The 22,040-nt window shown below is 48.0% G+C and overlaps 1 protein-coding gene across 1 annotated transcript in view; it reads right to left on the bottom strand.

The window, feature by feature from the left end:
• Window positions 1-22,040, bottom strand: part of LOC125457217 (glutamate-rich protein 6-like) — a 42,613-nt gene that overhangs the window by 9,059 nt on the left and 11,514 nt on the right. The window contains exons 5-8 of the mRNA XM_048541132.2: window positions 13,499-13,563; window positions 9,858-10,000; window positions 7,549-7,631; window positions 4,151-4,306 (exon numbers count right to left, since the gene is read on the bottom strand). Of these exons, the coding sequence (XP_048397089.1) occupies window positions 4,151-4,306; window positions 7,549-7,631; window positions 9,858-10,000; window positions 13,499-13,563 (447 nt within the window). The remainder of the gene's footprint in view (window positions 1-4,150; window positions 4,307-7,548; window positions 7,632-9,857; window positions 10,001-13,498; window positions 13,564-22,040) is intronic.

Below are 22,040 nucleotides of genomic sequence, written 5' to 3'. Positions count from 1 at the left end.
ATCAATCTAGCGAACCTTCTTTGGATTGCCCCCAAAGCCGGGATATCTTTCTCAAGATGAGGGAACCAGACATGTATACAGTATTCTAGCCGTGGTCTAACTAGTGCCTTGTATACTTTCACCAAGACCTCCATATTTTTATACCCCATTCTCTTTGGTATAAAGGCCAACATTCCATTTGCCTTCCCTATTAACTGCTGAATGTGAATGCTAGCTTCTTGTGATTCACTGTGTCTTTCTCCATTTAAATAATATTCTGCTTGTCTCTTCTTCCTGCCAACATGTATAACCTTACACTTTACCACATTAAATTTCATCTCCCAACTGCTTGCCCACTCAACCCATCTATATCCCTCTGCAGACTATTTGTGGCATCCTCATTGCATTCCTGCCCAAGTTGCATCATCCAGAAACTGGACCATATTAAATTCAAGGTTTTGGAATGGATTTGTAGCTCGGGTTGTAGGTGTTGAGGTTGGTGGGCTCGCCAAGCTGGTTCGTTGTTCCGCAGACGTTTCATCACCGTGCTGGGTAACATCCTCAGTGCAGCCTCTGATGAAGCGTCGGTGTGTTTTCTCACCTGGTTTTTAAACTCTGGGGTCCATTGCAATGGATTGCCTCACTTCTGGGTTTCCTCCGTAGTGGAATGTATATGGGGTCCATTTCAATTTGTTTATTAATAGCATGCTTCGTGGAGTGCCATGCTTCTAGGGATTCTCGTGCCTGTCTCTGCCGAGCCTGTCCCAGGATCTTGGTGTTGTCCCAATCGTGTTTGGTGGTTCTCCTTGTCCATGTGGATTCAGATGAGTGACCCAGTTCTTTGGATATTCATTATCTTTGAAAACCTGGAAGAGGTATTCTTCTTCTTCTCAGCATAGTTCTGTGTTGCTGCAGTGTTTTGCCCGTTTAAATAGTGCTCACACGCAGCTTCGTTGGGATGGTCACTGTTGAAGTTCAGTACCCGGTCAGTGTGTGTGGCTTTATGGTGTACTTGTGTTTGCAGTTCCCCATTTGTCTCGCACCTTACCATGTCCATGTAGGAAGTAGAGTTTTTCGCGGCTTATGCTGTCTTGTTTGGCGTAATTTTCCATGTTGGAACTCAGCACAAGACTCCTACGACCACTGGGGCATCAGAGTGGCACACAAGCCCACATCAACCCTACGACAACTGCTTACCCAAACTAAAGACCCACTCCCCGCCATGGACAGGACCAGTGTCATCTACAAGATCCCCTGCAGAGACTGTGAGAAACACTACATCGGACAAACAGGAAGGAAAGTAACAACAAGAGAACATGAACACCAACTGGCTACAAAAAGACACGACCGATACTCACTCATCTCAATCCACATGGACAAGGAGAACCACCACTGTGACTGGGACAACACCAAGATCCTGGGACAGGCTCGGCAGAGACAGGCACGAGAATTCCTGGAAGCGTGGCACTCCACGAAGCAGGCTATTAATAAACACATTGAACTTGACCCCATATACATTCCACTACAGAGGAAACCCAGAAGTGAGGCAATCCATCGCAACAGACCCCAGAGTTTAAAAGCCAGGCGGGAAAACACACCGACGCTTCATCAGAGGCTGCACTGAGGATGCTACCCAGCACGGTGACGAAACGTCTGCAGAACAACAAACCAGCTCGACAAGCCAACCAACCTCAACAGTACATCCACTTTCCTCATCCGAGACATTAATATGAATATATATTGTAAATAATTGTGGCCCCAGTACTAATCTCTTTGACACTCCACTAATTCCAGTTGCCATCCAGAAAATGCCCCATTTATCCCAACTCTCTATCCAATGCTATGACCTCTTAACTTATTAAGTATTCGTGTGGGTGGAACTTATCAGATGTCTTTTGGTAATCCAAATATATAACTGCTACAGGTTCCCCTTTGTCTATCCTGCTTGTTACCTCCTCAATGAGCTATAATAAACTTGTCAGGTATGATTTCCCCTTCACAATTCTGTTTGACTTTACTTCCCATTTCTAGCGGCACTGCGGTTACATTCTTTATAATACACGTAGAATCCCTACAGTGTGGGAACAGACCATTCAGCCTGTCAGCTACACACTGACCCCCTGAAGAGCATCCCACCCAGACACACCCTATCCCTGTAACTCTGCATTTCACACAGCTAATCCACTAGCCGTACTTCCCTGGACATCAGGAGCAATTTAGCGTGGTCAATCCACCCTGACCTGCACATCTTTGGACTGCGGGAGGAAACCAGAGCACCCGGAGGAAACCCACACAGAGGCAGGGAGAATGTGCAAACTCCACACAGACAGTCACCTGAGGCTGGAATGGAACCCGGGTCCCTGGTGTCAGCAGTGCTTACCACTGAGCCACTGTGTTGCTCTGGCATTTTCCCAATGACAGCTCACTGCCCTTTAGCTTGCTGATGTTTGCCTCGCTCCCTTTGGAATAAGGGTGGTACACTGACAGTTTTCCATTCAGAGCTATCAGGAATGAAATTGATTAGACGAGTCAGCAGAGATCAAGCAAGGATCCAATTGGCTAAATAGCTTCATTCTGTGCCATTATGCATCATATTTTGTTTTGAATTCCTTATTTCCACTTTGCCTTCCGTTGCTGGCTTCTTTCATAGTCTTGTCATGATGGCCAAGCACTTAGTGTATACCTCCTTCTTTACCCTCAATCTTCCTTATGACTTTATTCTTCCAGAATGTCTTATTTGTACATTCCCATTTTCTGGTCAAATACATCTTCTCCTGGAAACTGACCTGAATGCTTCCTTTCGCTGTAGTACACAATTGTTTGTCAATATCATCACCCATTGCTCTCTCCCAACCCCAGCCCAGAATTAAAGCAAAATACAGCGGGTGGTGGAAATCTGAAATAAAAACAGAAGGAGAAACTCAGCAGGTCCTGCAGTATCGGCAGAGAGAGAAACAGAATCACTGATTCAAATCCAATTTGTGTCTTCAGGTCCAAGGGAGAGTCACATTGGAAGAGCTCAAAGTTTTTCCAGCAATTCACGTTGCGGTTTTAGCCCTCAAAAATTATCTTTTCCTCGGTCTATGACTCCAGCGTTGCTCATGCTTAACGACAACAATGAATGACATAGCACCTTTAACATAATAATAAACCTCAGGATAACTTCACAGGAACAAAGTAAAACAAAGTGTGGAGATATTAGAGCCACTGCTCAAAGTTTGGTCAAGTTGGTCACTTTACAGGAATTGTAAAAGCAGAACAGAAAGAGAGACAGAGAAGGGAAGAAATTTAGGAACGGACAGTCCCCACAGTATGTTCATTAAAATCAGAGATACAGACTATTTAAGTTGCATGGGCAAAAACATGGCAGATGTAAAGCAATGTAGCAAAATATGAAGCTATCTATAGTGGTAGGGGCATGTTTTAAAGGAACAGAATAATTCTGAAGAGACGGGGAAATGTTTTCGGGTGTATCTGGAGGTTTTCACATGAATCTCAGAAGCACACAGGCAAAGCGAGCAATCTGGAAGGCAATCGATACACTGCGTACTGTTTTAAAAGGGATCAGACTCTGAGCCGAGGGAAGCCGTACTAGTTATACGGGGTAATGGATGAGAACATACCTGGAGAAGTGCTGCCCTTAACTGAACATGGAGAATAGGCGTGGGAGTCGGCCATTTGGCCTAGTGAAGGAGGAACACTTGCCTCTGAAATAGTGCAGCAAAGATGAATGGGATGAGGGGACAGTCAGATTGGGTTGACCAGGCCTGTACTGCCTGGACTTTAGAAGAGTAAGAGGTGAGCTAACTGTAACACATAAAATTCTTAAGAGACTTAGCAGACCAGATAATGAGGAAATGTCAACCCTGGATGGGGAAACTAGACCATAGACTTTCAGCCTCACAATAAGGAAGGGGCATTAACTTTGTACATTCATGATTGTTTTTCGGTACTTACAACTTTGACTTTCATGCCGTGGCTGAGCCGAGTTCGTGCTAAGTTGACCCATGAAGAAATCCATCAACCAGAATTTTCACACATTCTATGGGCGACCAGAGGGAAAAAGAAAATACCTCGAGACCAGTGAGTGGCAGAGGTGCGATACATCAGGGTCGTAGTGAAACCTCACTCTCCCGCTTTTCCACCCAATGATCCATGTCGGTTCACTCACCAAATCAGCCCATTCTGAAGGTAGCACGTTCCGTGACCATTTGATCGGAAAACGCCCAGGATTTTGGCATTCCAGTCCATGTCTTGGAAGATGAAGTATTCCAACTGACCTGGGTGGAAAGTCGAGGTTACTATGGCGATGTTACCTGAGGGATAGCTGGGCGGAAGTCAAGGAAAGTCACAGGACCCGGTCGGGAAGTTATCAGAATCTATCCTGAATCGTGAGAGTGCCATTAATTTCTGACCAATCTCCAAATCTCCTCGGCCCAGAGAAAACATGCTCCTTGTTCCCTCTTCTTGATTCCTCCATTGCCTCTGTAGTATCTGAATGTCTACAAATACTGAAGCAGCTGAAATATCTTCCAGCTAAATATTGGGAGGTCCAGCCACTATCTGTAGAGCCCAGCACCAAATCCGTTCCATGGGTCCCCACTTTCAAGCAAATGTCTGATAAGGAACCAGACTGCTATAGAGTCATATAGACCCTTCGGTCCAACCAGTCCACGCCGACCATGTTCCCAAACTAGTCCCACCTGCCTGCACCTCCAAACCTTTCCTACTCATGAACCTATCCAAATATCTTAAACATTGTAATTGAACTCGAATCCACCACTTCCTTTGGCACTTACAAATGAGCCATTCTCTGTGTAAAAAACAAATCGATCCTCATGTCCTTTTTAAATCTTTCTCCTCTCACCTTAAAAATATGCCCCGTAGTCTGGTTTGACCTCTCCCACCCTAGTGGAAAGACCCTTGTCGCTCGGCTAATCTACACCCTTCATGATTTTATAAACCTCTATAAGGTCACCCCATAACCTCCTAAACTCCAGCGAGAAAGGTCCCAGCCTTTCCAGTCTACTTTTGTGTCTCAAATCCTCAGTTTCTGGTGACATCCTGGCAAATATTTGCTGAACCTTCTCCGGCTTAATGATATCATTGCTACAACAGGACAAAAAGAACTGGACAAAGTACTCCAGAAGAGGCCGCGTTCACAACTGAGGTGTGACCCCCAAAGTGAACATATGACCAGGCATCCGTCACTTAGACGGCCTGGAATATGCCCAGAAGATATGGGGCAGTATAAGGCCATTCGGCCCACCAGATCTGCTCCGCCCTCTCGAATATCTCCCAAATCTGCCCCTGCACCAGTTCACCTGCCACTGAAACCCACACTCTCCACTTTTATTCCTACATGCTGCTCTATTTCAGTCACTGTAAACCTGATGTCATCTGTTGCGTGTATCCTTATTAATGTCAAAGGTTACCCATCATCCCGTGCTCACTGACCAACACTGGCAACTCTCACCATCTTTATAAATTTCTACCTTGTCTCACTTCCCCCTTTCGTTGCCACCTCCTCTAGCCGTACAACCCTCCATGATTATCCACACCTCCACAGTTTCGGCCTCCCAATCAGCCCCAGTTTAATCCCATCACCACGGCTGGCGTCCAGTCCTTTAGCTCCCGACTCCTAAACTCTGCTTGCTACCTCTCTTTCCTGATTTAAGACACTCCTTAAAACCCACCTCTTTGATCAAGCTGTTAGTCATCTCTCATGATACCTATTGTGGCTTGGTGTGGAATTTTGACTGATGGCGCTTCTGCAAAGCACCTAAGGTCATTGTGGGCGCTATGCAAATGCAAGCTTCTGTTTCAGATGTGAGAAAGAATGTTCTTTGGCCATTCCGGCAGAAATTTCCAGGCAGCATCCCCGCCTCCCCACCATTGTAAATTCACAGAATAAAAGATATTTAAAGATGTCTTGCCATTCAGCCCTTTATAAAAGCTACTATTCCAGGAGTAGAATTCCTGACCCTGCACCATCGCCCTGGTGTTTCCAGACTGATAACTTTCATTAAGTGCTTTTATGTTTTAAAAAATATTGTGGTTGTTGGGGTTTCGTTCGTACACCACTGTCTGTTAAGAGAAAAATGTTGGAGATGGGAAAACTCGCCAATTGGAAGTGCAGACAAGAGGTGATAGATTGCACGTGGAAGCTAATTGCTCCCTTGGTGACTTCTCGTTTCATGTGAGGTCCAATATCCAGCTCCTGCTTCTATGAAACAGTCCAGGGAAGAAATTCCTACATTTATATAGCCGCCTTCCATGACCACTAGTGGCAAACACGTGGCTACTGATTTTTGTTACATGATGTGGCATGAGTGTCTTTCCAGGCCCATTTCAGAGGGCATTTAAGAGTTAACTACGTTGCTGTGGGTCGGGAGTCACATGCAGGCCAGACCGGGTAAAGATGGCTGATTTCCTCCCACAGAGGTTACCACTGAACCAGGTGGGATTTTTTTTAAAATGACAATTGAAAATGGTCTCACCGTCACCGTTAAACCATTACACTGGTTGAGTACTGTGTTTAATTCTGGTCTCCCCTCTATCAGGAAGATGTCATGAAACTTGAAAGGGTTCAGATAAGATTTACAAGGGTATTGCCAGGGTTGGAGGGTTTGAGCTGCAGGGAGAGGCTGAATGGACAGGGGCTATTTTCCCTGGAGCGTTGGAGGCTGAAGGGTGACTTTATAGAGATCTATAAAATCATGAGGGGCATGGATATAGCGAATAGCCAACATCTTTTCCCCAGGGTAGGCGAGTCTAAAACTAGAGGCACACGTTTAAGATGAGAGGGGAAGGATTTAAAAGGGACCTAAGGAGCAGCTTTTTCACACAGAGGGTGGTGCGTGTATGGAATGAGCTGCCAGAGGAAGTGGTGGAGTCTGGTACAATTACAGCATTCAAAAGGCATCTGGATGGGTGCGTGAATAGGAAGGTTTTGGAAGGATACGAGCCAAATGCTGGCAAATGGGACTAGGTTAATTTAAGCTACCTGGTCCACATGGACAAATTGGACCAAAGCTCCATTTCCAACTCTATGACTCTATTTTAATTTATCAGCTTAATTCAAATGTCACCACCAGCTGTGTTGGGATTTTTTTTCATGTTCTTTAGATTGACTAGCCCAGGAACACCATCACATTCACCGCTGAAAGGTCCTGTAACCAGACCATCCAGAATCATTGCGTTGGTTGAGGGTTAAATGTTGGCGAGGGAACTAGGGGTAACTTCCCTGCTGGTTTTTTTTAAGACGGTACACAGGATATCTTATATACTCCGCAGAGGAGGGGTGGTCTCTCAAGTTAGAACTCTAGGAGAGGCTATCATCAGAGCAGTGCTCCCTTAATGCTGTGCTCAAGGTCAGCCCAGACCTACTAGAGCTGGGACCTGTCCCATGACCTACTGACCGAGAAACAAGCATGCTAACCCATTAAGCTATACAGAACAGCGGCTATCGAGATGTGAGCTGTGCCCCCAACTGAGAGTGCATGGTGACATTGCGCAGACCTTCTTTTAACTTATTAACAACTGAGATAATAATCAATCATCGGATACAAAACATTGCCGGTCCCATCTGGGAACCTAGTGACAAACTTTGTACCATCCCGGTAATACTTCTCTGCAAGTCCAAGCAATCTCTGCAGAAAGAAGAAATACAAAAGGCATCCTGTTTATGATTTGTTAGTCACCTCGGAATTCTATTAATGGCAAGTGAGGAGAAAGTGAAGAACTGAAAACCTGGCGATAAAAACAGAAAGCAACTTCAGGATCCCCCTCCCTGTGTAATAAATGGAAATTATCCAGTGCCCACTTTTCCCTAATGATGTTCTTCTGATCTTATAAGATCAGGTCCTGATACAAAAATAAAATATACCCTTCCCTCCTCTCCTGTTTCATCCAGTCCCATTAAATCTGTTGGCCTGCTATGTTCATCCAGCTCTACCCCTTGTTATCTCCCATTAAATCTCTGCCATCCAAATGGACAGCAGGTAGTAGGGTGTGCAGAAAGACATGGTTAATACTAATCAACCAGGAATCAATGACCTTGCTTAGCAAACCAGCAACTACATACTTACACACACATGGCAGATGGTGTTCAATCTGGATAAATGCAAAGTATTGCATTTTGGTTCAACAAGAAAGGGCAGGGCTTATACTATTGAGGGTAGGGCCCTGGGTGGTGTAGAACAGAGGGACCTAGGGGTGCAGGTACATAATTCTTTAAAGATTGCATTAAATATAGCCAGGGTGGTTAAAAAGGTGTTTGACGTGCTTGCCTTCATTGCTCAGTCCTTTGAGTGTAGGAGTTGGGATGTCACGATGAGGTTGTACAGTACATTAGTGAGGCCTCTTCTGGAGTACTGTGTCCCATTCTGGTTGCCCTGTTGTAGGAAGGATATTATTAAGCTGGAGATGGTTCAGAAGAGATTTACCAGGATGTTGCTGGGTGTGGAAGGTTTGAGTTATAAGGAGAGGGTGGATCGGCTGGATTTTTTTGCACTGGAGCGTCGCCAGGCAACCTGATAGAAATTTATAAAATAATGAGGCATATAGATAGAGTTAATGGTAGTTGTCTTTTTCCTAGGGTGGGGCAGTTTCAAGACTAGGGGACACATTTTTAACGTGAGAAGAGTTCAATTTTAAAAAAGGCAGAGGCAAACATTTTACACAGAGGGTAGTTCACATGTGGAATGAACTTGCCAAGGAAGTAGTGGATATGGGTACAATTATAATGTTTAAAATGCCTTGGAATAGATACATGAATAGGAAAGGTTTGGAGGGATATGGGTCAGGAGCAGGCAGGTGGGACTAGTTTAGCTTGGGATTATGTTCAGCATGGACTGGTTGGGCCGAAGGGTCTGTTTCTGTGCTGCATGAATCTATGACCTTATAAGGCTTCATCAGATCAGAAGAGATTCTCAAAGCGAGACTGCAATAAAGGTAGGACATTGGGGGCCCACTCTACAATATCCTGAAGAAAGCCCACAGCAAGGAATTCACATCTGATTGCTTATCTCAGAAGGGTCGAGCCTCAAGATATTTGAACAGCAAGCAAGATGAATAACTAGCTTAATGGCAGCTGGGTCAATATTAGAACACCAGTCATGAAGTAGTCCACGCTTTAGGCAGTACAACAGAACCTTAGTCACTGTTACCCTCCAACCCAATCATACCAAGCAGGCCATTCAGCCCCTCAAACCTGCTCTGCCGATTGATCATTCCCGATCTGATTGTGGCCTGAATTTCCTGTTTTCCCTCTTTGGCACCTTCATCGATCCTGGAACTATCTAAATCAGCCTTAGAGATATCCAGTGATCTGGCTTCCACTGCTGTCTCTTACAGACTAATGATCTCTGAGAGCAAGAGAGAGAGAGAGGATTCTCTATCTCCAATGGGAGACCCTTTACTTTTGAACTGAGTCCCCTCATTCTAGTCCATCTCACAAAGAGGGAACATCGCCTCAGCACCTGCCCTGTCGATTCTCCTGCGGTCCCTCCACATTTCCAGCAGTTGCCTTTATCTGCAGTCACTGTTTGAGGCACCTTCTCTGGTAACCACTGACCCATGACGGGGATAGCAGCTCAGTTATATCAGCATTCGGTGTGTCTTGAGCCCACTCATTGAGGCACAAGGCATGTTTCCTGCATCGTTCACATGTCTGAATTCAGGCACAGTGAATTGTTCGCCCTCTGAGACCCGAGTTGGGGCAGGAGGGGTGGGCAAAGGCACACAAAGACAGAGGCTGAACCTACATCGCTTTTCGAGGTCAGACAGCTTGTACTAAACCAGATGACCGGGAACTAGGAACGGGGAGTGCCCTCCGTTTAAAGGCCGAACAAAATGGACAAAGGAGCCTGTTTCACCTTGGGTTCCTTGTACGACTGTGCGCTGGGAATGAACAGCGAGAGATCTTCAGGCTTAATCGTTACAGAGCCACGTCTTAACGTCCAACCCTGTTTCTTGCAGTATTCTGATGACAGCCTGTATGAGATGGTCTTCAGATGGCCTGAAATAATCACAAGTGTAAGCGAATGAAGCAGTAGCCAGTGGCTGGGAGGGAAACTGAACTTAAAAAAAAACTTTTTGCGCATTATTTTGTGCAATATTTTGAATTTTTTTGTGCAGGTAACAGCCACAGTTTTGTACCCAAACCAGCCCTAAGTATCTTCACAGGGGAGGTGTGGGGAACAGCTTTGAAACTTTGAGGCTCCTGCAGGCAGCTGAATGTATAAAACTGCAGCAGCCTTCAGTCTGATTTGATTTTCCCCAAGGGCAGAGTGGGAGATAAGACGTCTGCACTGTCAATCTGGGAGGAGAGGAACTTTACTCACTTCCTTGGAGAGCTAGGGTATCCTTCTGGGGAGGTTAAGAATATGGTCCCAGGGATTATTTAACAGACACAAATGTGCATTAAAAACATAGACAAATTAATCAGATCTGTCAAGAGACCTGACCAGCTATGAAAGCCAGGAGGTTTCCTGCACAGAAAACATTGGAATGCAACTATCTACATGGTTGAAATAAATTCCATGCTTGCTATTTCACTCTGCGTGTTGACATAAGCCTGACGGTTATCTTTACATAGTGCTGTATGTCTGATTACACAACCTATCATTATCCACTCTTCCACTACTGGCCTACAGCAAAGTGAAGAGAAGGGACAAGCTCAGTAAGTTTCTATTGGATCTATTTTCCTCTGACTGAACTCTGGCCAAGGTGCATGTTTTACGGGAAGGATCCTGGTGTGCTCACTTTGTGTGTTTATATCGTTCTGGGACAGACCAAACCCCTCAAAACATATTGAGGAGATCACCTAGACTTTTATCTTATTTAAAGGCAGGTGTAAGGTTCTGTGTTCCAGATGGGATTCAATTGGTCAATAAGCAAAACTCACTTTATTCTTATATCACAGTTAAAATACACACAAACTGGCATAACTATAACTCAACTGAAATACTTCATAAAATAATATATTTTTTAATCACTACTTGTCAACTGTTCCAATATAGCAGCATCCCATAAACACACCCTTGGCAAAGGCAAATTCAGCAAAACAGGTTTTTCTCATGTGTAGCCTGCAGTTCAAGAGATGGGAACACTGAAAGAAACAATCTAGTAGCAAAGAGAGAGAACACGAGCTTTTTGCTGCAGCAGGTGAGAGACAGCTGTACCTGGCCAGGCCCCTGCCCTTTTGTAAACTAAATCCTTTCAAAATTCTGCTAGTCCCGTTCAACCATCACCCCATATCCATGGTGACCTACATCGGCTCCCAGTCCAGTTTTGCCTCAATTTTGTAACTTTTGTCTATGTTTTTAAAGCTGTCTTTGGCTTCGCTCCCTACCCGCCCCCTAACCACTCCCCACCTCCCTATCACAGACCACACAGGCTCAAGAGTACAATGGGAAAGGGGTGGTGGGGAAGAGAGTGGTGACCAGGAAATTGCAGACGATGGGAGCAAGGGGGAGTGGAAGGGAGCAAGAGAGAGCATTGGGGTTAGTGAAGAAGTGAAGAACAGGCACACAGCAGTGCCATGAACAGCTGGAGTATCCCTGGCAGTCGGAGCGGGAACCAGGGATTCCAGTATTACTGGTGACCCTTCAGAGTGCCGATGCATGGTCAGAAAATTCAGTCAAAGATACTTTGCGCAATTTACTCAGAGTTTGAATGGTTACCCACTGGCCTCCACACCAGACCCACCATCAGTGACTGATCTGATTCAACCAGGTCAAAGATCTTTCATTCTACTGTAAGGGAGACTGGGGGTCGGGGTTTGGGCCGGTCCTTAACCACCTTCTTCAGCTTCCCAAATCCAGGGAAGGGTCTGGTGAAACTGGGATCATGTTGGGATAACTTCGATCCCGATGACTCCCGGTGTTCTATTTCCCAGCTCAGGTATCTGTACCACCATCCTCCCTGTCCATTCACAGAAGGGCCTTCTGGGGCCATCGTAAACAATGGGTCATTGAGGAAGGGTGGCGCAGATTGACAGTGTGAAGAAATGAATTTGGGGCGGCATGGTGGCTCAGCGCTGGCTCATGGCGCCAGGGACCCGGGTTCGATTCCACCCTCACGCGACTGTCTGTGTGGAGTTTGCACATTCTCCCCATGTCCGCATGGATTTGTTCTGGGTAGGGACATACGCACTGTGCCACAAAAGCCCTTATCTACCCAGTCAATGACTTAATCAATTAACAATGTGAGGTTATCCCTGAAAAGGGATAGGTAGGATACTTTCTCAATGCTACCAATTTAAGACAGTGATGTTCAAAGAGATTTAAGGCCAGGCCATTCAGGGGAGATGATAGGAAGCACTTCTACAGTATATACAAAAAGTGGTAGATGTTCGGAACTCTCTTCCACCGCCATTAGTGGATGCTGATTCAATTGTTAATTTTAAATCTTTTTTGTTCAGCAGAGATATTGAGGGATATGGGCCAAAGACAGATAAATGCAGTTAAGCTGCAAATCAGCAATCATCTCATTGAATGATAGAACAGGCTTGAGGGGCTGAATGGCCCACTCCTGTGCCTATGTTCCTATAAACCCACTCACACGATTAACTGCTATCTCTATTAACTTCTAGGGAGGTGAATGATCTTTATTGCAGGAGGATTTGAGGATGTTTTGCTGCAGTTATACAGGATCTCGGTGAGACCATGCCTGGAGTACTGTAAACAGTTTTGGTCCCCCAACCTAAGAAAGGATATGGCTGTCACAGGGGCTCACCATCAACCAGAAACTCAGCTGGACTCACCATATAAATACAGTGGCTGCAAGTACTGGCCAGAAGCTGGGAATCCTGCAGCGAGTAACTAACCTCCTGACTCCCCAAAGCCTGTCCACCATCTACGGTGCACAAGTCAGGAGTATGATGGAATACTCCCCACTTGCCTGGATGGGTGCAGCCCCAACAACACTCAAGAAACTTGACACCATCCAGGGCAAAGCAGCCGCTTGATTGGCACCACATCCACAGACATCCACTCCCCCCACCACCGACGCTCAGTAGCAGCAGTGTGTACCATCTACAAGATGCACTGCAGACATTCACCAAAGATCCTCACACAGCAACTTCCAAACCCACGATCACTTCCATCTAGAAGGACAAGGGCAGCAGATCCCACTGCAATCTCCACTCCAAGCCACTCACCATCCTGACTTGGAAATATATCACTGTTCTTTCAGGTCAAAATTCTGAAATTCCTTCCCTAAAGGCTTTATGGGTCAACCCATAGCACATGGACTGCAGCGGTTCAAGACGGCAGCTCACCATCACCTTCTCATGGGGCAACTAGGGACGGGCAAGAAATGTTGTCCAGACCAGCAATGCCACGGTGAATATAAAAAAAGGTTAATGTTACCTATCACAGTCTCAAACAAATACTTCCCATGTCAACCCAGTAAGTGTCTCTGACCCCCCTCCACTGCAACTCCCCCTATCCCCCACGATCACCGCCAACCCCAGCTACATGTCCCTTCGGTAAATATATTAAATGTTACCTACTGAAGAGCACTTTGTCTCCATACACCACAGAGCTCATGTACATCACCACTTCTGTATTCTTCATCCTGCAAAAGTTTGACATAAGGCACAAGAGATTACTGTCTTCTGAAGTGGACTCTTATCAGATTTAAACAGCTACTCTTTTTCTTCCTCTCTCCTGATCAGACCTGAGTTGCTCCTGCATTCTTTGTTTTTAACTTCTGATTTCCAGCATCTGCGGTATTTCGCTTTTATTGCAACGAGGTGCTGACTATTTTCCAAAGAAAAGTCCTCACAAATCCAGATTGCAAGGCGCAAAAGAGAAAGTTCAGTCACAGAGTTGTACAGCATGGAAACAGGCCCTTTGGTCCAACTCATCCCTGTTGACCAGCTAGCCCAAACTGATCCAGTCCCACCTGCCAGCATTTGACCATTCTCCCTCCAAAGCCTGCCCATTCATGCATCCATCCAGATGCCTTTTAAATGTTGTAAGTGTACCAGTCTCCACCACTTCCTCTGGCAGCTCATTCCATACACGCACCACCCTCTGTGTGAAAAAGTTGCCCCTTCAATCCCTTTTAAATTTTAACCCTCTCATCTAAAACCTATGCCCTGTAGCTTAGGACACCCCCACCCTGGGGAAAAGACCTTGGCTATTGCCCCTCATGAGTTTATAAACCTCTATAAGGTCACCCCTCAGCCTCTGACGCTCGAGGGAAAATAGCCCCAGCCTATTCAGCCTCCCACTGTAGCTCTTTGCTGGCAACTTCCTTGTAAAATCTTTTCTGAACCCTTTCCAGTTTCACAACATCTTTCCTATAGCAGGGAGTCTGGAATTGTCCTGTACAGCCACAACATGGCCTCCCAACTCCTGTACAAAGGGATAACCAGGTGTAGAGGTGGACGAACACAGCAGGCCAAGCAGCATCGGAGGAGCAGGAAAGCTGACGTTTCGGGCCTAGACCCTTCTTCAGAAGATGCTCTGAAACACCAGCTTTCCTGCTCCTCCGATGCTGCTTGGCCTGCTGTGTTCATCCAGCTTCACACCCTGTTATCTCCTGTACAAAGGGCAGCCTTTTGCATAGATCTGCATCAGTTAGGGATCATGGGCTCAGTAGAGAAAATTCAGAGAAAGGTTTGGACAGAATTTACATTTTGCCTCCTTTGCAGAGACACCGCTAAAAATACTCAAGTCCCAGAAAAGTTGCACAAACTAGACATGCATTCTCCTAAATATAGGAGATCAAGGGCTGTCAGCTAATTAAGCTGTTCCAGGCGTGAATAAGGTAGGCAGACAGAAACATTCCTCTAGTGGAAGAGTCCAGAACAAGGGGATAGAGTGGTATAATTAGGGAGGGAGCATTCAGGGAGTAATATCAGGAAACACAAAATCTCTCCCCAGAATGCTGTCAACACCAGAGTTCAAGTGAATTTGTCGAAATGGAGATTAACAGATTTATGCTGAACACGTTCTCATCCAATGGTGGAATGAATTGAAGGGGCTGAATGGCCTACGTGTTGCATTCATACTATTTACAATGGTGCCGATAGGGGTTAAAGGCATGTTGTGGCAGCTCTGTTTGAACTACTCTGCACAAGGCAGTGTGTAGATGAGGAAGATTCCATTCCATCCATTCCAGAAGGACAACACAACAGTTTTCCCCAATCGCAGCGTCGCACCGTTACTAAATGGATTCCTAGGTTTTGAACTCAACGTTCAATCCATGCATTGAGTTCCCCCGGGTCTATTTTCATAGTTTGGCTGCGACTCCTTTAATTTCACTCATTTTGTGTGTCTCATGCCCACCCTTGACATCCGATGCTCCCAACACCCCACCTCCCCATTCACAGGGCAATGCTACCTTTTGGACCGGACCCTCCAACGCTAACTCCTCAGCCACTGTTCCAGATGTGACACCTCCCCCCCCCCCCCCACAGCTCCACGCCCCTCCACCCAACCCAGGATAAACCCCACGGCTACCATCTATGTCTCCGCCGTCATTACCAAAAGGGCACCGACAGCACTCACGTTGGCTGTCACTCAATCATGTCCAGAGCCCCCTCACACTGGCCTTCCCTTCTAAAGGGTCGAGCCTCTACAACAATGTCCCTCCCTTTCTCCTTCTCCAACCTTGAACTGCCACATTCACAATCTCCAATGGAGTAACGGTGAAGGTTGGTTTGCTTGGAATGCTGGTTTGCGATGCCAACAGCATGGGTTCAACCAGCTAAGGCTACCATGAAGCGCTCTCCCTCTGAAACTCTTCCCCTTTGCCTCAGATTAAGCCACTGGTTGTCCGTCTCTCCTTCCCTCTCTGATGGGTGAGCAGCCCTGAATGGTAAAACTGTGGTAACCCTATTGTAACAACAGTCACTATTTGATTCTGGATAGCTCCCAGACGCCCACTCAATCACAAACCAAGGCCTTATCCTTCCATGGTCTGGTGCCATAGAATAGAATCCCCAGAGTGTGGAAACAGGGCCTTCGGCCCAACAAGTCCACACTGACCCTCAGAGCATCCCACCCAGACCCATCCCCCTATAACCCACCTAATCTACACATCCCTGAACACTACGGGTAATTTGGCATGGCCAACCCACCTAGCCTGCACATCTTTGGACTGTGGGAGGAAACCGAAACACCTGGAGGAAACCCACGCAGACACAGGGAGAATGTGCAAACTCCACACAGTTGCCTGAGGGTGGAATTGAACCCAGATCCCTGGTGCTGTGAGGCAGCAGTATTAACCACCGAGCTGCCACTTTTGTTCCTCCTCCGCTGCTCCTCCAGTCACTGCTTGACATTGGCTGGGGTCTCAGTTATGGGCCTTCACCACTCCTATGGTCTCTGCATCCAAGCTGGAGCCATGAGCCTGGGGATGTGTGGGTTTAATTGCATGTCTAATTAAGCACTGAGTGCTCATAGCGTGGCACAGTGGTTGCGTCGCTATGCCTGGATAAGAAGGCCCACCTTCAAATCCCACAGTTCCCAGGCATGGTGTGACACACCATGCCTGAGTAGGTCAATAAAACAAAACCGGACGATATTGGGACGCAGTTTTAGTGTCTCGACCTCTGGGCTGGAAAGTTTGGGTTTAAGTGCCCTAGTCCCCAGAGGTATGTTGTAATATGTCCAAGCGGGAATAATCAAAAAGGGAGTTATCTCTGTGCTTTCAAAACGTAAATTTCAATTTAAAAAAAAGGGGTCTTCTGGTGCTGTGGTAGTGTCCATACTGCTGGGACAGAAGGTCCAGATTCAAGGTTCTCCTCAAGGTGAAACTGCCATGGAGATGTGACACAAGATGTCCAAACAGGTTGATTTAAAAAGTTTTTTTTGTTTACAAAGAGGGTGACTGGGTAGGTCATTAGGAGATTTTTAAAAATCTACAGTTTGCAATGAACAAACCAAGTACTGAGTGAAAAATGACACTTGTTTCATGTTTCCTGTCTGGCTTGGATCCATGTCACAATTTTCTGTCACAAATGCAGGACTCTGCCACTAAGAATCAGATATTTCTAAAGTTCCTCTTTCCTCCTTCCCCTTTACCTTCTCTCAGCCAACCATCCCTGCAGGCCACAGCAAACAACCATGAGCAAAGGCCTCAGCTCTAAGGCCCCATATTGATAAATTCTGAGTTTGACAGAATGACCACCTCTCCCTTCAGCTCCACCTCTTCCACGTAACGGACCTTTCTCTCATCCGTGGAGCTCCTTGACCCTTTCCTCCAGCCCCTTTCCCTCTCTAGAACTTTCCATGGGGCACTGTTTCATTTGACGTTGGCTACCTCAATTTCTCTGCTCCCCTCACTCGCCCTGTCTAACTTCCTCCAGATCTGTCACGTTTTGTTCTTGAGGACGTTTGCTGATGTTCAATAAATTGACCTCTACTTCATAGAGGCAGAGCTGAGGGAAGGTCTGGTGGAGAATCTGGTCCCTTAGGCTGTTGAGCTGGAGGTTTTCCTGCCATTCTTACGTGTTTATTGAAAACAGAAAATTTTGGCCACCCTATAAAGTGCATTGGCTGTAAGAATCACAAAGAAAAGTTGCCAAGATGGAACTGAACTGCACCTGAATTTCTCGCTTATGAAGGAATGTTAAAACTTCTCCTTTTTATTGGATACCAAATAGACTTACAAAACAAGGCCAGCCTTTTCTTGAGACAGAAAATTGATCCCCTGCAGGTTTACATAGAGAGATCAGAGGCCTCAAGGTTCAGGTACATAATTCTTTCTGAAGTCTGCATCACATGTAGATAGGGTGGTTGAGAAAGCGTTTAGTTTGCTTCCATTCCTCAGACATTCGAGTATCGGGGTTGAGGTTGTAGAGGACATCGGTGAGGCCTCTCCTGCAGCATGACGTCCACTTCCAGTCGCCCAGTTATAGGAAAGATATTATTAAGCAGGAGAGGAGGAAATTTTAAAGAAGCCACAAGGGGGCAATTTTTGTTTGTACAGAGCGTGGTTCGTGTGTGGAATGAACTTCCAGAGCAAGTGATGGATGCAGGTCCAGCTATAACATTTAAACGACATTTGGATAAGCACACGAATAGGAAATGTTTGGTGGGCCAAGCGCAGGCAGGTGGGACCAGTTTAGTTTGGGATTACGGTCGGCATGGACTGGTTGGACCAAAGGGTCTGTTTCCGTGCTGTATGACTCTATGTCTTCTCAAGAGCAATGAGGGAAACAGTCAGTCTTGCTCCTTATCTATGAGTCTCAAGATTGACTAACTAAGAAGCAGGGATTTGAGCACACAGCATGTTTCCGATCTGATGGAGGATCCATTTTTGAAGCATTTGCTGCCTTTAACCAAAGCCCTTCTGCTCTCTTCAGCAGGGTGCGCAAAATCCCAGAGCATCACTTAGAAGACAGCAATAGTGATCTCCCAATGACCTTTCGACAAACGTTTTAAAACTAAATCTGATTGCTCCTCTTACTCTGCGTAAACCAGCCTTCTTATGCCCCTTCACCTCATCATTGAATTCGCTCCACAAGCAGACCATTGGCCATGAAGTGTGCTTCGCATAAAAGACGCCATGTAAATGCGAGCTCTTTCTTTCATTGTTAAATAATGATGCTGGCCTTCCTGGCAGCCCAAACACAGACGGATTGGCCAAACAGCAAAGGTTGCTGGGTACATTAGCCAAGTAAAACTCTGAAGTCACAAAACCCAGACACAAGACACAAACAGCAACAAGGTAAATACATTTGCATAGTGCGAACGACACATTTCTGACGAAGGGTCGAGGCCCGAAACATCAGCCTTCCTGCTCTTCTGATGCTGCTTGGCCTGCTGTGTTCATCCAGCTCTATACCTTGTTATCTCGAATTCTCCAGCACCTGCAGTTCCTACTATCTCTGTCAACAGTCATCCTGGATGGTGGGTACTGCCAATGCTGGAGAATCTGACATAACACAGTGTAGTGCTGGGTGAACACAGCAGGCCAAGCAGCATCAGAGGAGCAGGAAAGCTAACGTTTTGGGCCCAGGCCCTTCTTCAGAATATCTGAAACGTCAGCTTTTTTGCTCCTCTGATGCTGCCTGGCCTGCTGTGTTCTTCCAGCCCCACACCTTGTTATCTCAGTCATCCTGGACGGCCTTGTCTCATCAACTAAACTAAGGGACGCATATTAACAACCAAACAGCCAGACACTCAAGCCTACAACAATAGACCACATGATTTACAGGACATTTGGTCCTTTATAAAGCCATCAAGCAGGATCTCCTGATTGGCTAAAGCTATAGAAAGCTCCATAAGCTGGGAGAAAGATATAAAAATTGGACTTAGCTGGAGATTGGCAAGAGACCTTCCAAGGAGACCCGATATGGTAAAAGGCACAGACCCGCAGACTATCAGGAGAGAGAGAGAGAGACAGGGAGAGCGAGGAAGAGAGAAAATAGCTTCACTGTCCCGCAGTGAGAGAGAAGGGAGAAGCAACTGTATAAATGTACAAAAGAACCCAAGAAGCATTGTATTAGAGATCAGATTAGAGATAGTACTGATTAGTGTAAAAGATCATTGTGACTTGTTTCCCCATAAAGGCAAGGCTGTGTATTGGCACCAGCTTGTGCTTCTAGTGATTTGCTTGCTTCAGTAACGTGGGACCCGCGGCGAAATTCATTCAGAACCCTCTGGGTGGAGTTGTCTCCTCCGTGTAATCGGGGGCCGGACAGGGACAGACGTTAGGAAAACTACTGAAACATTAAGAATTTATGACCCATTTTCTTTGTGTGTGGATGATTTCTTGACTCTGGACAATGAGGAGTTCTTTACATTTGAATAATTAGAAGCAAATAAAAGGCACAGCAACCACTCCCCACCCCACCCCCCCCCACTCCCCACCCCCACACCCCCCCATCCCATACCCACACACCCCCACACCCCTCACACCCCCACCCCACACCCCCCACCCCACACCCACACACCCCCCCACCCCACACCCCTCACCCCCACACCCCCGCACCCCACACCCCCCCACCCCCCCACCCCACCCCACACCCCCCCACACCCCCCCACCCCACACCCCCCCACCCCCCCACCCCCCCCCATACCCCCACACCCCCCCATCCCATACCCCTCACACCCACACCCCCCACCAACCACACCCCATACCCCTCACAGCCAACCCTCAGACCCACACCCACAACCCCATAACCCCACCACACCCCCCACCCCACACCCATACCCCCACAACCCCACACCGCTCACACCCACAGCCACACCCCCATAACTCCATACCCCTCACACACACACTCCTCACACACACACCCATTCCCCTCACACCCACACCCCCATACCCCCACACACCTCACACCCACCCCTCACACCCACACAACCCCATACCCCTCACACCCACACCTTCACACCCCACACACCTACAACACCCACCTCTCACACCCATCCCTCAGACCCACATCCCCATACCCCTCACATCCACACCCCATACCCCGCACACCCACCCTCACAACCCTCCCCCCCACACACCCACAACCCCCATCCCTCACACCCATCCTTCAGACCTACACCCCCTACCGCTCACACCTAACCCTCACATACCCCTCACCCCACCCCAACCCCAACCCACACCACCCACCCCTCACACCCACCCCTCAGACCCACACCCACACCCCCATAACCCCATATCCCTCACACACACCCCCCATACCCCTCACACCCACACCTCAGACCCACACCCACACCCCCATACCCCTCACAGCCACCCCTCACACCCACACTCCCATACCCACACACCCCTTACACCCACACCCCCATACCCCTCACACCCAACCCTCAGACCCCAACACGCCCCACCCCTCACACCCCCATACCCCTCACACCCACCCCTCAGACCCACACCCACAACCCCATACACCCACCACACCACCCAGCCCACACCCCCATACCCCTCACACCCCCCACTCCCACATGCCCCACCCCTCACACCCACACCCCCATACCCCTCAGACCCCCACACCCCCATAACCCCATACCCCTCACACACACCCCTCACACACACCCCCATTCCCCTCACACCCACACCCCTCACCACCCACACCCCCATACCCCTCAGACCCACCCTTCACAACCCCACAACCCCATACCGCTCACACCCACCCCTCAGACCCACACCCACACCCCCATTCCCCCGTAACCCCATACCCCTAACACACACACCCATTCCCCTCACACCCACACCCCCATGCCCACCCACCCCTCACACCCACACCCCCATACGCCTCACACCCACCCCTCACACCCTCACACCCACACCCCCATCCCCCTCACACCCACCCTTCACACCCCAACAACCTCATACCCCTCAGACCCACCCTTCACACCCCCACAAACCCATACCCCTCACACACACCCCTCAGACCCACACCCACACCCCCATTCCCCCGTAACCCCATACCCCTCACTCACACCCCCATTCCCCTCACACCCACACCCCCATACCAACACAAATCACACCCCGCACACCCACCCCTCACACCCACACCCCCATACCCCTCACACCCACACCCCCCACCACCCACACCCCCATACCCCTCACACCCTCACCCCCATACCCCTCACACCCAACCCTCAGACCCACACACACACACCCCTCACACACACCCCCATTCCCCTCACACCCACCTCTCACACCCACACCCCCATACCCCTCAGACCCACCCTTCACACCCCCACAACCCCATACCCCTCACACCCACCCCTCAGACCCACAGCCACACCCCCATTCCCCCGTAACCCCATACCCCTCACACACACCCCCATTCCCCTCACACCCACACCCCCATACCCACAAACCCGACACCCCTCACACCCACCCCTCACACCCACACCCCCATACCCCTCACACCCACACCCCCACACCTCTCACGCCCACCCTTCACAACCCCATACCCCTCACACCAACCCCTCAGACCCACACCCCCATACCCCTCACACCCCCACAGCCCCATACCCACACCCCCACACGCCCCACCCCTCACACCCCCATACCCCTCACACCCACCCCTCAGACCCACACCCACAACCCCATACCCCCACCACACCCCCCAC

This window comes from Stegostoma tigrinum, chromosome 12, assembly GCF_030684315.1.
Source record: "Stegostoma tigrinum isolate sSteTig4 chromosome 12, sSteTig4.hap1, whole genome shotgun sequence".
NCBI lineage: Eukaryota > Metazoa > Chordata > Chondrichthyes > Orectolobiformes > Stegostomatidae > Stegostoma > Stegostoma tigrinum.
Note: the sequence above shows the minus strand (reverse complement) of the source record. Positions and strands in the feature narration are given on the sequence as shown.